Raw genomic sequence first — 13372 nt, forward strand, 5'->3', positions numbered from 1 at the left:
GCAGGTGCAGACATGCATTCATTTTTCTTGGACAGCCCGATTTTTCTGATGTTTTTCGGCCCCTAGGGAGTCTGAAAAATCGGACGTTGACTATATAACTGACAAAGAGGATGCTCCAAATGATCCATGGCGTCAATGCGTGGAAGAAGGAAGATGAGAACAGAAAGGACCGACGCACTGAGGAATTAACGGGAAAGGAAGCGTGCTGCCGCCTCTTCGAAGGAGCTTGTGCTGAAAAACCAAAGTGCTGCCTGACGCCGAGATGCAGGTGTCCCTCAATTACACCAAAATAAACTATTTGAAGCAGTGAAACCCAAGAAAGAGATGTTGTGTACGGGCTGGAAATATGTCACGACAGTTGAGGTTGAATTTTCAGCTGCTCAGAGAAAATCTCAGTTGTTACAAAGTTCAGGCCTCATACCGCTGAGCTTGCTATCAGTTGATAGAAATAGCTCTTATTCAAAAATATATATTTATGTCTGCCTATCTTTTCATTCATATTTGAAAATGTTCGACTCAGTTTGGAATGGCTTTTCCATTTCTTTGGCTCTGCTCTCTGTTTTCTTTTTAAATAAAATATATATTACTCCTTACTATTCAAACTGGATTAAGTCATTTTTTTGTTTCAACATGCTTACTTGATACTGGCAGCATTGATCAACATTCGTCAGCCTGTCTTGACATAAAACAAAGTTCTGGCTCATTCAGGAAATTTTGCAAAATTGCTCAGGGAATACCTGGAAAACTCAGGGAACTTAATAATGCTTACCTTCGCAGGCTTTCTCTAGCACATGCAGCGTGCGCCAGCGTTGATATCGCCCTTCGGAGTTTATACGGTACAGCATGGCGAGGCTGCCGACTAATGGGCGCCTGGTGTGTCACAAAATGATATTGCAATAAAATTAGTGGCCGTATTTTGTGGCTTCTATCGGCGTTAGAGCAAGGAATACACAAAGCTCATCGCCTGCTATGTCAGGTCGTAGAAACGGAATGCCCAATGGTTGATTGGCTTAGTTGCACGGCTCCAATTACGTAAGCCCACTCCAAGCAGGAGCAAGTTAAACTGCAAGTTCACATCAGGATCCTCGGTCCCTACAGTTCGAAAAGTCTCCGCTTTTAATACCGTCGTCTTTCCCAGTCAAGTCAACTAAAGAATATGTAGTCTGTCCAGCAGCAAATCTCAATCGTCAACTCCGTTGCAATTTCCACGCCAATGATCGCAAAACGGTGCAGTAACACCGCCTCCGAAGCCCGATTGGATGTATTTGTGCCAGGATAACAACCTGCGCATCCATGATCACCGTCGTTGTTTGGTAGCATTGCATGGGGTTCATCGTTAGTTGACCCCTATTCATCCTTAGCTCAAGCAACCAGGTAATGGTAGGGTTGTGACCTTTTTGGGACCCATGAGGTGTCGGTGTCCATGCTGCGTTGACGTCTGGATAGGCGCTATTTCATGAGCGGTTGTTTGCCTTGTGGTAAATGGGCAAATGTCTTTATGGTGTTCATACGTAACAATAAGTGACTGTATTGTGCGGAGGACTGGCGACTGTACAACGACGGTCCACTAGAAAATAGATACAAGTATCCGGTATTATGTAGAGCGCATGTAGCATATTATTGTGAAAGTGCATTTCATAGGACAGAAAAAGAACGTGGGATCCTTCTGGCATTGACGAGAGCAGTAATGTCTTGCGAGCTTTCGTGGCAAGGAAGCTTTAACTGGGTGATAATTGATGACAAAGAAACCGACTGACTTGTTTTTGATCTTTCTAAAGCATTGGTGGAGTTATTTGTCCCGACTGCGGGAAAAAAATCTTAAATGAATCTTATCCATCTGTCTTTCTGTTTTTTTTTTGTGAACAGCTTGGTTCACCAGGTACATGCTATGTATGATGCTTCGTTTTGTTTTCTTGTCTTGCGCATTCTGTTCCTCATGTGGCTGCAGCTGCTGCTGCTGCGGCAGGCAAACACAAGTTATGTGACTTCTGCTTTGGTTCTGTGGAATTTGTTGCGATATTTTTTTTTATCTTCCTCACTCTGCGTTGCCCCGTGATTTTCATGCGCAGTTCAGTGTCGTCTAGCTTGCAGCCACTATGGCGACCGAAGGTCATCGTAGTCCGTCGCACGCTTATTTCTACTGCTGTGAGGACGGATTCCTCTACGCGCGACGCGGAGATTTCTTGCTGGGTTTGTGTGCTTGTTTTCATGACCTTCGAAGGCTTTGGCGGAATAGAACGGGAAGATTGAGCACATATCCTATGTGAATTCTTATAAACTAAAATACTAATGGTCTTGAACAATGGTGAGATAATTACCAGAGTATTTACATAAGGACAGATAGTGCAACATCATTTTTATATACGAACGTTGTACTAAATCGATCACTAACGCTGTTCAAATGATAATCGTAGCTTGATTGCTGAGCTGAGGTCATACTCTCGCGTTAAAATTTTTAGGAAATGTCAAAGAACTCCCGGACGTCTGTTCATGCCCCTGACGTCACATGCGTTTATAGAGAAACCAAATGTGCCTGATCTCAACTTCTGTCAGAACAAGTCGCAACACAATCACTTCAGCTTTATTAACGTATTTCGCATATAATTTACGTTAATTGTTACCCAAAACGCGAGGAATAAAGTTCACAATGTATATGTAATTTATTTGTGCTAAATTATTGAAGGTGAATTTAAAAACTATGTACAATTTGATAGGTCAATAATTTATTCAATATGAAGCGAACATAATTAAAAAATACGACCAGCAATGCTAGATATTGTAGCCGCGACAACATTTTGAAATGATAATTATTGCTGTAAACATGAAAAATCGCACACATCTTTTTGAATGTATTTCTAGCACACACATTTTATGAAATATGTCAAGACACCAAGCGCAGCAAGTAAGCTGAATACACGGGTGTCTACAGTAAGCAGGCAGTATAAACTTCTTCATAGTCAAATAAGGCTTAATAGTGTAGGCATAACTATATGATTCGGCACCTGAGAAGAGAGGAAATACTATGGCATAGCTTGAACGCCGTGCCTTCAAATACCGTAATGACGCGTAAAAAATAGTTACCACATTAGCAATGTGCGTGAACAACCTAATTCTATGGGTACCTATTTCATCGAACACGTTCCAAATTATTTTGGCTTTTTCAAATTCACGCTGTGCGTGGTAACGGCAGTCTGGAAGGGATGGGCCATATCTGCCATCATAAAACAGATCTAAAACAGGCCAGGAGTGCGCACAGCGTAACCTGGCCTTAACGGTCCGATCATCCGGCATCGGTTCAACCCCCAGGATCCCCCTTTTCCCGAACACGGCTAGGCCGCGCACGGCTACACACTGGAGGGTCCAGTCCTCGTGTGCTCCCGTACGTGGTGTCGCAATACATCAAACGCATGCTGACACAGAAGCCCCTGTGGGGTGAGAAACGTGAGTCTTTATATGAACTTGATTTAAATGCCCTACAAAGTGCAGCAATTATTCGTTCGTGTTTCGGCTCATGATATTTCGTTGCTTCTTGGCGGCTCTACATTTGATCGATGAAGTCATGCAGTTGGCACATGCTGTGGGATATATGTTTCATACATTAAAGACATAGGCACATCATTAGTGCCTTTTCAAGGATGTGTCATCAATGATCTAAATTATTTCCCGCTCTTAGCCGCAGAGGAGGAGCATCGTTTCCCATAAAGTCCTTCAGCCGTAAGGCCTTAAGATCCTAAGAAGTCATTTGGAAGTACTTAAAAAAAAGTCTTATTAAGAAGAGCATAACGCTTTAGAGGTGAAAACGCGTTTCTTCAGACTGAAAACGTGAACTTATGACCTTGTGCCTGTTCATTGCTTTAACATTGATTACACTTCTGTTGAGATGTCTGCTATTGAGATGTCTGTACTTTGGAAGTTTTTAGAAAAACACGGTGAGGAAAACAAGGTCAAGTCACCGCAGTATTGAGAGAACGTACGGCGACGTTGGACGGCTCAGAAAATTTCATTATTTCTCATAATATTAGAAGGACCACTGGTTTTGCTCATTTTCATCTATCCTAATTGCAAACCACAGTTCGATTTCAAATGCGACCTGAAAAAGAAAGTGACAGTGTGTATGAGTTCCCAACATTAGTTATTTACAACCTCCTTTTGGATCCTATTCTGCATTATCAAAAGTGCCTAGATCCTTGGTTTGCTATCACCAGCCACGGATTCTTTCAGATCTGCTTCATAGGGTGCTTAAAGCAATATGTATGCTCTCGTTACCAGTTCATTATTTAGTAAATACAACGACATTTTTGTCAGCGCATGTTGACGTCGGAGAAAGAAAGATGCCTTAATCAGCATTTTACTGTGGTTAAGAGATAAATCTCCACTAAAGAGGCAGCTTCTCATACTTAATTGTGTAGTAATCAGCCACAATCACTGGCGATAACTCCACGGGAAGCTTAGTTTTCTTGTTCGCTGTGTATACCGTATTTGCATGTAAATAAGGCAACCACAAATTAAAGACAAGAGCAACTTTTGGACTATGCGAAAAAGAAAAAAAATATATGTCGAGTTTAATGCAAATTTATGCCGCAGAGAAACAGGAAACAACGTTGAAATGCCGATGCCCGCAGTACTTCATTCCACGATTCTGCGAACTCCCGTTAAAAAAAAATGGACAGACGAGAGCTGACGCCTTTGTCACTGTCGGCAAGCATGGCGTCGTCCTCCCTGACGCAAACCAAGGTTATTGGACCAACATCTTTCAGAAGTGCCCGGGGTTTTATCAAACACCACCAAGCCTTTCAGAGATTGCGTGCTGGGGAACCCCGCGACCTCGAAGGAAGCTCCATTGAGGCAACTGCACAACAGCGCCGATTATTTTGCGGGAGGTTGCCATTAATACAGCGTAGCCACATTGATGTGCCACTAACATTCCTCTAAATGGTAGGAAGAACCACGGTCCAAAATGCGAAGTAGGAACTCTAAGCTCGCTACCTTTGCCCGAGACGAAGCTGCTGCGGGCACAGGAAGCACAGTGAACTGGCGAATATCGAGTTAAATAAACACGTTATGTTCGCGTCATGAAAGAGAATATACCGTGTGACGCGTTGCGAGTTCACAAAGTTTTAAAATGCCCTCTCGTTATACGTGTAGTAGGCGCCGACAGACGCGCCACTGGTGGCGGTCTTGTGCAGTACAAACGGGAGAAGAGCCAGCCGCGCGCCGTAGTTTGTTATGTCGTTTACAGTGCTTCTCTGACTTCTTCACGTTTTCAGAGCAAAATAGGCAACGCCCTTCGCATGTCTGGGATGGCAAAAGCTTCAAGGAATGTCGTAGAATTGTTGCCGGCTGGGGGGGCTCAAATGCCGGCGAACACGTATGGGTGACACGGTTCTAATCATTCCCCGCAAAGCCTCATAAGCGGGAGCGACGGTAGCAATCGATCGTCGCTTCATCTTGAAATTTCTTGTTCTCATCCTTTCCTTTGTCGCGTCGATATTTTTTGCGCTCCATCATAGTTAGACACGTAAACGACGAAGTTTGCCTGCAGTGCTGCATGCCGTTTAAGGGGATTTCGCTAAAGTTTGGAATGCCGTTTGCCGCCTATGCTGTTTTCCGTTTCTTCACCGGATTGCGCTAGCGAGGTAGCTGGGCTGCTCGAGCGCATTGTGCTGTATGTTAAACCTAGTGAAGTTTACAAGAACTGAAATGGTTGCAGTAGAAGCTTGATGTGGGCGAGTTAGTTTTGTATACTTGAAGAGCGGACTAAAAGATGAAGACAATGCGGAATAAAAGAGGAACATGTACGACGGATAAAGTTCGTTGTCCGTCGTACAGGTTCCTCTTTTTTCAGGTATGAAGTTATTGGTTTTACGTGTCCCGGTAAATCTTCGCACCAGTTGTCGCGCACTTCATGTTTTTACGTCTATTTTATGCGTGGCTCTTCACATGTTTAACTGTTGCTAGTTGCTTCATGCATAACTCCTGTTTATTCTTTTGAGCTACGAGGTTTTTACCCTGCCTCGTTTGTAAAGGGTATAAATCACGCTGTGTCTTATTGGAATGAAACCAGGCAAGTGCCTTTTTAACTGCTTTATACTTGTCGGCCGTGGTTATCTTAGATATGATTTTTTGGGGGAACTGTCTTTAGAGAATAGGTAGTTCAGGGGGGCGAGAATTGCTAATAGTTGCTGCATATGGTATTTTTTTTCATTTTTCGCTGAAAAGTTCGCGTCACGTTTGGGAAGTCATCACACCTCCGATGCGGCCTGAGCAGACTAGAAACGCCGAGTGAATTCTTTATTTCTAAACGTAGTACTTTCTTGCATGTGATTTTTATAGTCAACTGAATTCTTTCTTATTATGCTTACACCGCAGAGGACTAAACCCGGCCTTGCCGCCAGCGCTCATCTACTTTGATTGATGGATAATATTTTTTCGCGCAAGGGCCAGAAATGGCCAAAGAGCGCCATGGCACTTGGTGATGAATGGCAATTAGAATAGTTGAATATGGTAGAAATCGAGTCGCTGTTTATTGGCCTAAAATATTCGCTGTAAATGGTGTAAAATATGTGCCTATTTCAGTAATGTCAATGAAAAGTCTGTGCTATGGTTATGAAAGTACGTTGTGAAGGATTAGATACTAAAACGTGTGAATTTATAGCAGCACTAGTGCCTCTACAGAGTCCTTCAGCGCAAGGGCTGGCAGGCGTGTGCTCTGTAAGTGACTGCGTTGCAGCTACAGCCTCTAAGCAGAGGCTGTGCTACAAATAGCCTGCCAAATGATTTCTAAGGTATATGTTTCTTCTAAGAATTTGAGCACTAATTTAATATTAAATAGAGGGTCATTGCCTAAAAAGAAGACTGTGTGCAAAGGTATATTATGAGGACATACGGAAGGGAAGAACTTTTTCTCTCCTCTTCTAAGAATGGGCACTGAAGGAGAACATGAAGGACTGTAAGCCAACTGCCACACCTAGTGCATGTCTGAGGGTTAGTTCGAGTTCGAATATACGAGCGAGTGCTATAGGTGTGCCAAATTCTTAATCTACAGAGCAGTAGTTCCTGGTGTCTTGTTTGCTCAGAAATCCAGTTCCCTGTTTTTGGTTTGATTAGGTGCAGTTTGTTGGATACCCGAGTGTCCTATCGCCTCTGCCAATATTTCCGTAGTTTATACCGTAAAAATGGCTTAAGATCAATGTACGGTACAGGTATATTGATGTTTGCAGCACCAAAAGCTACAGATGTAGCCCTTTCGTCAGCAGCAACGTTGCCCTCCAGGTCTCTACGGCCAGGCACTTAACAAAGAACAAGCATTTGTTTCGACTTGTATGCTGAGCATAGAAGGTTGTAGACTTCCTTAAGGATAGAGTTCTGGTGTTTTCGTAGACTTGATGTGCCACTAACAACGCTTAATGAATCTGTGAATATGACACCTTTTATTATACCTGTTTGTTTTATATGGTTCACAGCAGAGAGTATCGCGTATGCCTCCACTGTGAAAATGCTGGTGTTTAGATTTACTGCACCGGACGTTGAAAATGACGGTCCGACAGCTGCATAAGCTACACCATACCTAGACTTTCAAGCATCTGTATAAAACTCCGCACAGGAGTACTTCGCCTGGAGTTCGAGAAAGTATGAATTTATGGGCACCTCCGGCGCATGTTTTGTTATTGCGGCGAGAGACATCACACTGGAGAGTCTGCCATTCCGAAGGTGGTGCAAGGTTAGTGGGAGTCATCAGGACTGTTTCAGGATATTGAATACCGGTTTCATTAACCAGTTGTTCTAAGCGCACGGAGAGCTGACCTCGAACAGACGGGTGGTTACAGTAAGGTCTTGGAGAAGGCAAGTCAAGTAGAGCTGACACACGGATGTTCGTTATTGGATTTACATTTTAAAAAGTAGAAACCTACATATGTTCGACGTAGGCGTAAGGACCATTCGTTCGCCTTGACATACAAACTTTCCACAGGACTTGTCCTAAATGTGCCTGTTGCCAGCCGCATACTTTGATTGTGGACTAGTACGAGAATTTTGAGAGCACTATCCGATGCGGATTGGTACACCACGGCTCCGCAGTAGATGCGTGATGGTACAAGGCTCTTATACAGGCTAAGCAAACACCTCCTATCACTGCCCCAGTTTGTTCGAGAAAGTAGCTTCAGCGGGTTCATTGTCTTCAGGTACTTCGCTTTAAGATATTTCAAGTGGTGAATAAAATCAACATTTGTGTCCAAGATAACACCTAAAAAAATATGTGCTTAAGGCTTACCTATAGTCATTTTAGATTAACGTCAATAGCGGGTTCTGGCTATATGCCTCTCTTGTTTGAGAAGAAAAGACATGTGCTTTTTAGAGTTTAATTTAAAACAATTTGCTTTGGACCTCTTTGATAGTTTGTTTAGGCCAAGCTGTTAGCTTAGCTTAGCTGCTTAGCTAGACTGCTCAGCTTAACAGATGCTAAGATTGCACGACCTAAACGCTATTTGTGCGTCGTCTACATAAACCGAGTAAAAGAGTGTGCGATGTATGATGGTATGTAAGGAGTTCATTTTCACAATGAAGAGCGTACAGCTCCGCACTCAAGCCTGCGGTACACCTGTCTCCTATATGTATGATCGAGATTGCACATTGCCAACTGTAACACTAAACGTTCTGTCAGACAGGTGGCTCTCATTATTAGTCAGCAAGTTGCCACGTATACCTATTCCAGAGAAATTCCGAATGATCGCGAAGCACCAAGCAGTATCATACGCCTTTTCCATATCAAGGAATACAGATACGACAAGCTGTGTGTGGATAAAGGCTTGCCGGATGTACATTTTCATGCGAACAAGCATGTATATCATCGATCTACCTTCTCTGAAACCACATTGGTATGGGTGTAATATTTTATTGGTTTGAAGATAGTGGAGCAAATCTTTGTTCACTGTCTTATCAAAGAGTTTGCATAAGCAGCTCGTCAACGCTATAGGCCTATAACTCTTTGCCAAGGAAGGGTTCTTACTCTGTTTCAGAATAGGAATTAAAATGGCCTCTTTCTAGACAGAGGGAATCTGGCCGGAGGACCAAATACCATAGTAAAGAAAAGGAAGGGTTCTTTGTGTTTCAGATGGGAAGTGCTCTAAGATTTCATATATGAAGTGGTCAGAACCTGGGGCAGATTTGTTGCAGCGTTTAGTGCTGCTTGAAGCTCTGCTAAGCAAAATGGTCCATTGTATACCTCATCTTTTGCACTTTTTTGTTCTAATGGCTGCTGTTCTATTCGTGTTCTGTGTGTTTGGAATGTGGTTTAGTAGTGTGACGAACTGGATATGTGTTCAAATGTCCGCCTAGAAAGTTCGCCTGGTCTTCCATACTATTTCCCTGAGAATTTACTAAAGATAGCGAGTAAGGTTGTCAACCTTTTATTCGGTTCACTCTATTTCAGATCTTTGTCTCATCTGCATGAAAGATAATTCCTGATATATAATTTTCCCAACTCTCTTATAGCTTGTCAGCGCGTTCTCCTTCCCAGAGATTTGACATGCTTGAAAGTAACCAGGTTTTCTGCTGTCAGAGAATCACATAGCAACCCCGATGCTTTGTTCTGCTTCTTACGCGCGTTACGACAGTCCTCGTTCCACCACGGAACACGGCGCTTGTTAGATGATCCCTTTGTTTCTGGGATATAGTTGGTCGCGGAATCAATCAGAAAAAAGGTGAAGTATTCAACCGCAGCGTCCAGGCTTAGAGCAGAAATGTCAGCCCACGATGTGATTGTAATTTTTCGGAGCTGTCCCATTTGGCTGAATCAGTTTTCCATCGAGGAAACTGTGGGGGAAATTCATTCATCTTCGGTGTACACAGAACTATCGGGAAATGGTACCTCCCATATGTATTTCTAATACCATTCCGTTTAAGATAAGGTAAATTGGTCGGAGATGCAATACTGAGGTCTAAAAAGGAGTAGGTTACATGTGCAAGATATAATGTGTATGTGCCTTGCTATTCAAAAGATTCACCAGAAAAAAAAGAGAAACTGTTCAATCAGTCGACCTGGCACGTCGCAGTGAGAGTCACCCAATAGGTTGCTGTGTGCGTATAAATCTCATAGAAAAGAAATGGTACCTCCCATATGTATTTCTAATACCATTCCGTTTAAGATAAGGTAAATTGGTCGGAGATGCAATACTGAGGTCTAAAAAGGAGTAGGTTACATGTGCAAGATATAATCTGTATGTGCCTTGCTATTCAAAAGATTCACCAGAAAAAAAAGAGAAACTGTTCAATCAGTCGACCTCGCACGTCGCAGTGAGAGTCACCCAAGAGGTTGCTGTGTGCATATAAATCTCATAGAACCAAATAGAGTTGGGGTTGGGGTAATGAATTTATTAATGTTTGGAATTCATGTTTATGGAGCCGAGAATGCGCGGGTATGTACAGAGAGCAGATGGTACTAAGGTTGTTTAGAAGTACGATTCGAACGGCCCCTGCAACTAGGGTCGTTTGTAGTTGTAGATGTTGACATGCTATAGCTTTGTCGAGTATAATGGCTACACCGTCAGATGATGCGATGGCACCATCACGACCTTAACAAAAAATAACATAATGACGAAGAAAGTTAGCGTGTTTATATCTAAGATGGGTTTTCTGTACACCCAGCACTTTTGGAGTGAGTTCACAGAGAAGTTCTTGAACATCATGAAGGTTTCTTAGAAGACCTCTAACGTTCCACTACATAATTTGAGTATCCATAATGAAGTTAATTTGGTTCTGTGCGAACGAAAACGAACGTGTTTTAGCCTTCAGAGCCATTTGCGGCCCTGTAATTTTGGTTTTGTCTATTCTAGAGCGGTCCGAAGAATTTCGCCGCTCCTTAGGTGGTTGCTGCACCACCTCGCTTAGGGTAGTGTACATAGCCTCTTGCAGAGCGCTTGACACTCGGTCTAACGAGCGATGTGTAAGTCGTGTTTCCTTCGCCTCAAGTCAAGGGGGCTGTGGCCTCACCAGCCCGGAGGGTGATGAGTCTTCCTTAGCCTCTGAGCTGTGATGGCTGCAGCCAGCGCTAGTAGAGGTATCTCGTATGGCCGATTTCGAGGAGTGCAGGGCAGCATCAGCTAATCCCTCCGTGGTGGGCGGGTGGCGGTCGCCTCAGCACACTACGCGTGCCTAGGGAGAGCGCCGGGGTCCGTCGTGGTGCTGCCCTCTGTTGTACTACTTCGGAAAACGAAGTTTTTACTGAAAGTGAAGGTGAAAGCCGTTGTCGTGCTTCCCGGAAACTGATATTCCATTTGACTTTGGTAATAATGATCTCCTTTTTCTTTCTTCCAGGCTGCGCAAGATCTGAAATATGCAGGGTGGCTGGCATCGCAGTTCGCGCAATGGGCCTCGGCCGTATACTCGTCAGCAAAGTGAGCTTTTGTAACATATTTCGCACACGTTAGTCGTGTTCGGCAGCTTTGAGAGGCATGACCAAACCTCTCACACTTGTAGCAGTGTTGAGAATTTGCAACGTAAGGTCTTACACCCAGTTTTAGCTAGCCTGTTTCTATTGCATCCGGTAGTGTGCTAGAGCCAAAAGTAAGTATTAGGTGTTTGGTTTGTAATGCACTGTTATCGCGCCTGGTTTTTATACGTTGTACATGTTTAACGCTTTCTTCTTTCCGTCCATTCAAGAGTTCTTCATCAGCCAAATCCACGAGGTCGTCTTCTGAGACCACACCCTTGTCGGTGTTCATTGTTCGGTGTGGACTAACAGATATGGTTTTTTCACCAAATGCCACCAGGTTTGTTAGCTTCTCGAACTGCGGTTTGTCTTTCACTTCAATCAGAAGGGCCCCACTGGCCATCTTGGTGGCTTTATAGCCACTTCCAATGACCTCCGTGAGGCATTTCGTCAGAAAGAAGGGTGATATGTTTATCGCTTTTTGTCAGTGTTTTCACAGTGAATCACATGATACTTGGTGAATGTGTCTCGTTTCTTCAGAAAGGATTCAAATGTTGCATCGATGCACCCCCTTTTCGAAAGGTGATCAGGTAAGAAGGGTTTCGAGGGTCCCATGAAATGTACTGTTTCTTCGGTATCAATACCAGTCGCCCACCACCGAGCCCAACGAGGGGACACGACATAGATTGTTAGGAAGCAAGCCCTACCATGCCACCTGTACATTGTTACTATAACCACATATGTTATAATCGAAGTAGATCATAATACACCAGGTTAACCATCGCTGCCAGGAAAGTCGGAAGCAAATAGAAGAGAGGAGAAGACAGGAAATATAGAAAAGGAGAGAGAAAGACGCAGATTGGAGAGGGGGACAAGAAAAGGTATATACAGATTTTCCCCGGGTGGGTAAGTCCAGGGGTGCCGTCTACGTGAAGCCGATGCCAAAGAGGTACGTTGCCGCCGCCGAGGGCCGTAAATATCCAAACACCCGGCATCGGATCAACCCCAAGAATTCCCTTTCCCGATGGATTCCCGGATGGATTCGGATCAACCCCAAGGATTCCCGCCGGCCGTCAAGCGTGAGTCATTACTATGAATACCAGTCTGATAGGTGCTTGCTCACGCCGTTCACACAACCATGTAGAGCGGTTTCGCTTCCGGAGGGAAAAAAAGGGCAGGAGAGGTTTTGGCGCGCGATGCACCAACTTTGTTTCCGCTCAGTTCAGTATCAGAAAACGGATACGACAGCCACACGTTGTGCTATCCCCCGAGGAACAGTTAGCTTTCCACAAGCGGCAGCGAGAACTCGCCTCTGAGATAGCTCGCTGTCGGTGCCCCCGTACCACCGTTAGGGTGGCCCGAGCCCACACTATGCGACAACAACGAGTAGTTCCCAAGCTGAGGGAGCGAGAGGCCGAAGCAATTCCTGAAAAAAAAATGACCGTGACAAAAGTAAGGTGCACCGAGGACAACTTTCTTTTATCCCATCTTCCGGTATGGGAAGGGTTCCTAATATTTTCATCACCTTCAGAGATTCCAGTGAACCATTACAGATGGGACAACTTCAAAAGTGCAAATCAAACGGGGAATATATACAAAGATAAATGGAATATAAATAGCATCCCACACCGAAGACAGTAATATTCACCGATGCAAAATAGGATATGCAAAATTGAAGACCACTGAAACAAACATGAAAACCTTAACAAGGAACAACACGATTTAAATGTGATAACATGTTTATGATTTATATCCCTAGAATTTCAGGTGATGACAAATTTGGGCAGATAATAACAGTCACAAGTATTTCGTAAAAGGTTATAGTTTCGCCTGCAATTCGAAGCGTCGATAGCGAAAACAAAGTAATAGAGTGCAATACGAAGTAAGGATATAACTTTATCACGGTCTGGACTCGTAAACACAAAAGAGCGGCCGGTGATTCGAGCT

At 43.8% G+C, this 13372-nt stretch overlaps 1 protein-coding gene across 1 annotated transcript in view; it reads left to right on the forward strand.

Annotated features, from left to right (window-relative positions):
• Positions 1-11434, forward strand: part of LOC142569016 (uncharacterized) — a 179492-nt gene extending 168058 nt beyond the window's left edge. The window contains exon 13 of the mRNA XM_075678541.1: positions 11311-11434. Within this exon, the coding sequence (XP_075534656.1) occupies positions 11311-11423 (113 nt within the window). The 3' untranslated portion in view covers positions 11424-11434. The remainder of the gene's footprint in view (positions 1-11310) is intronic.
• The last annotated feature ends 1938 nt before the right edge of the window (positions 11435-13372 follow it).

This window comes from Dermacentor variabilis, unplaced genomic scaffold, assembly GCF_050947875.1.
Source record: "Dermacentor variabilis isolate Ectoservices unplaced genomic scaffold, ASM5094787v1 scaffold_33, whole genome shotgun sequence".
NCBI classification, from domain to species: Eukaryota; Metazoa; Arthropoda; class Arachnida; order Ixodida; family Ixodidae; genus Dermacentor; species Dermacentor variabilis.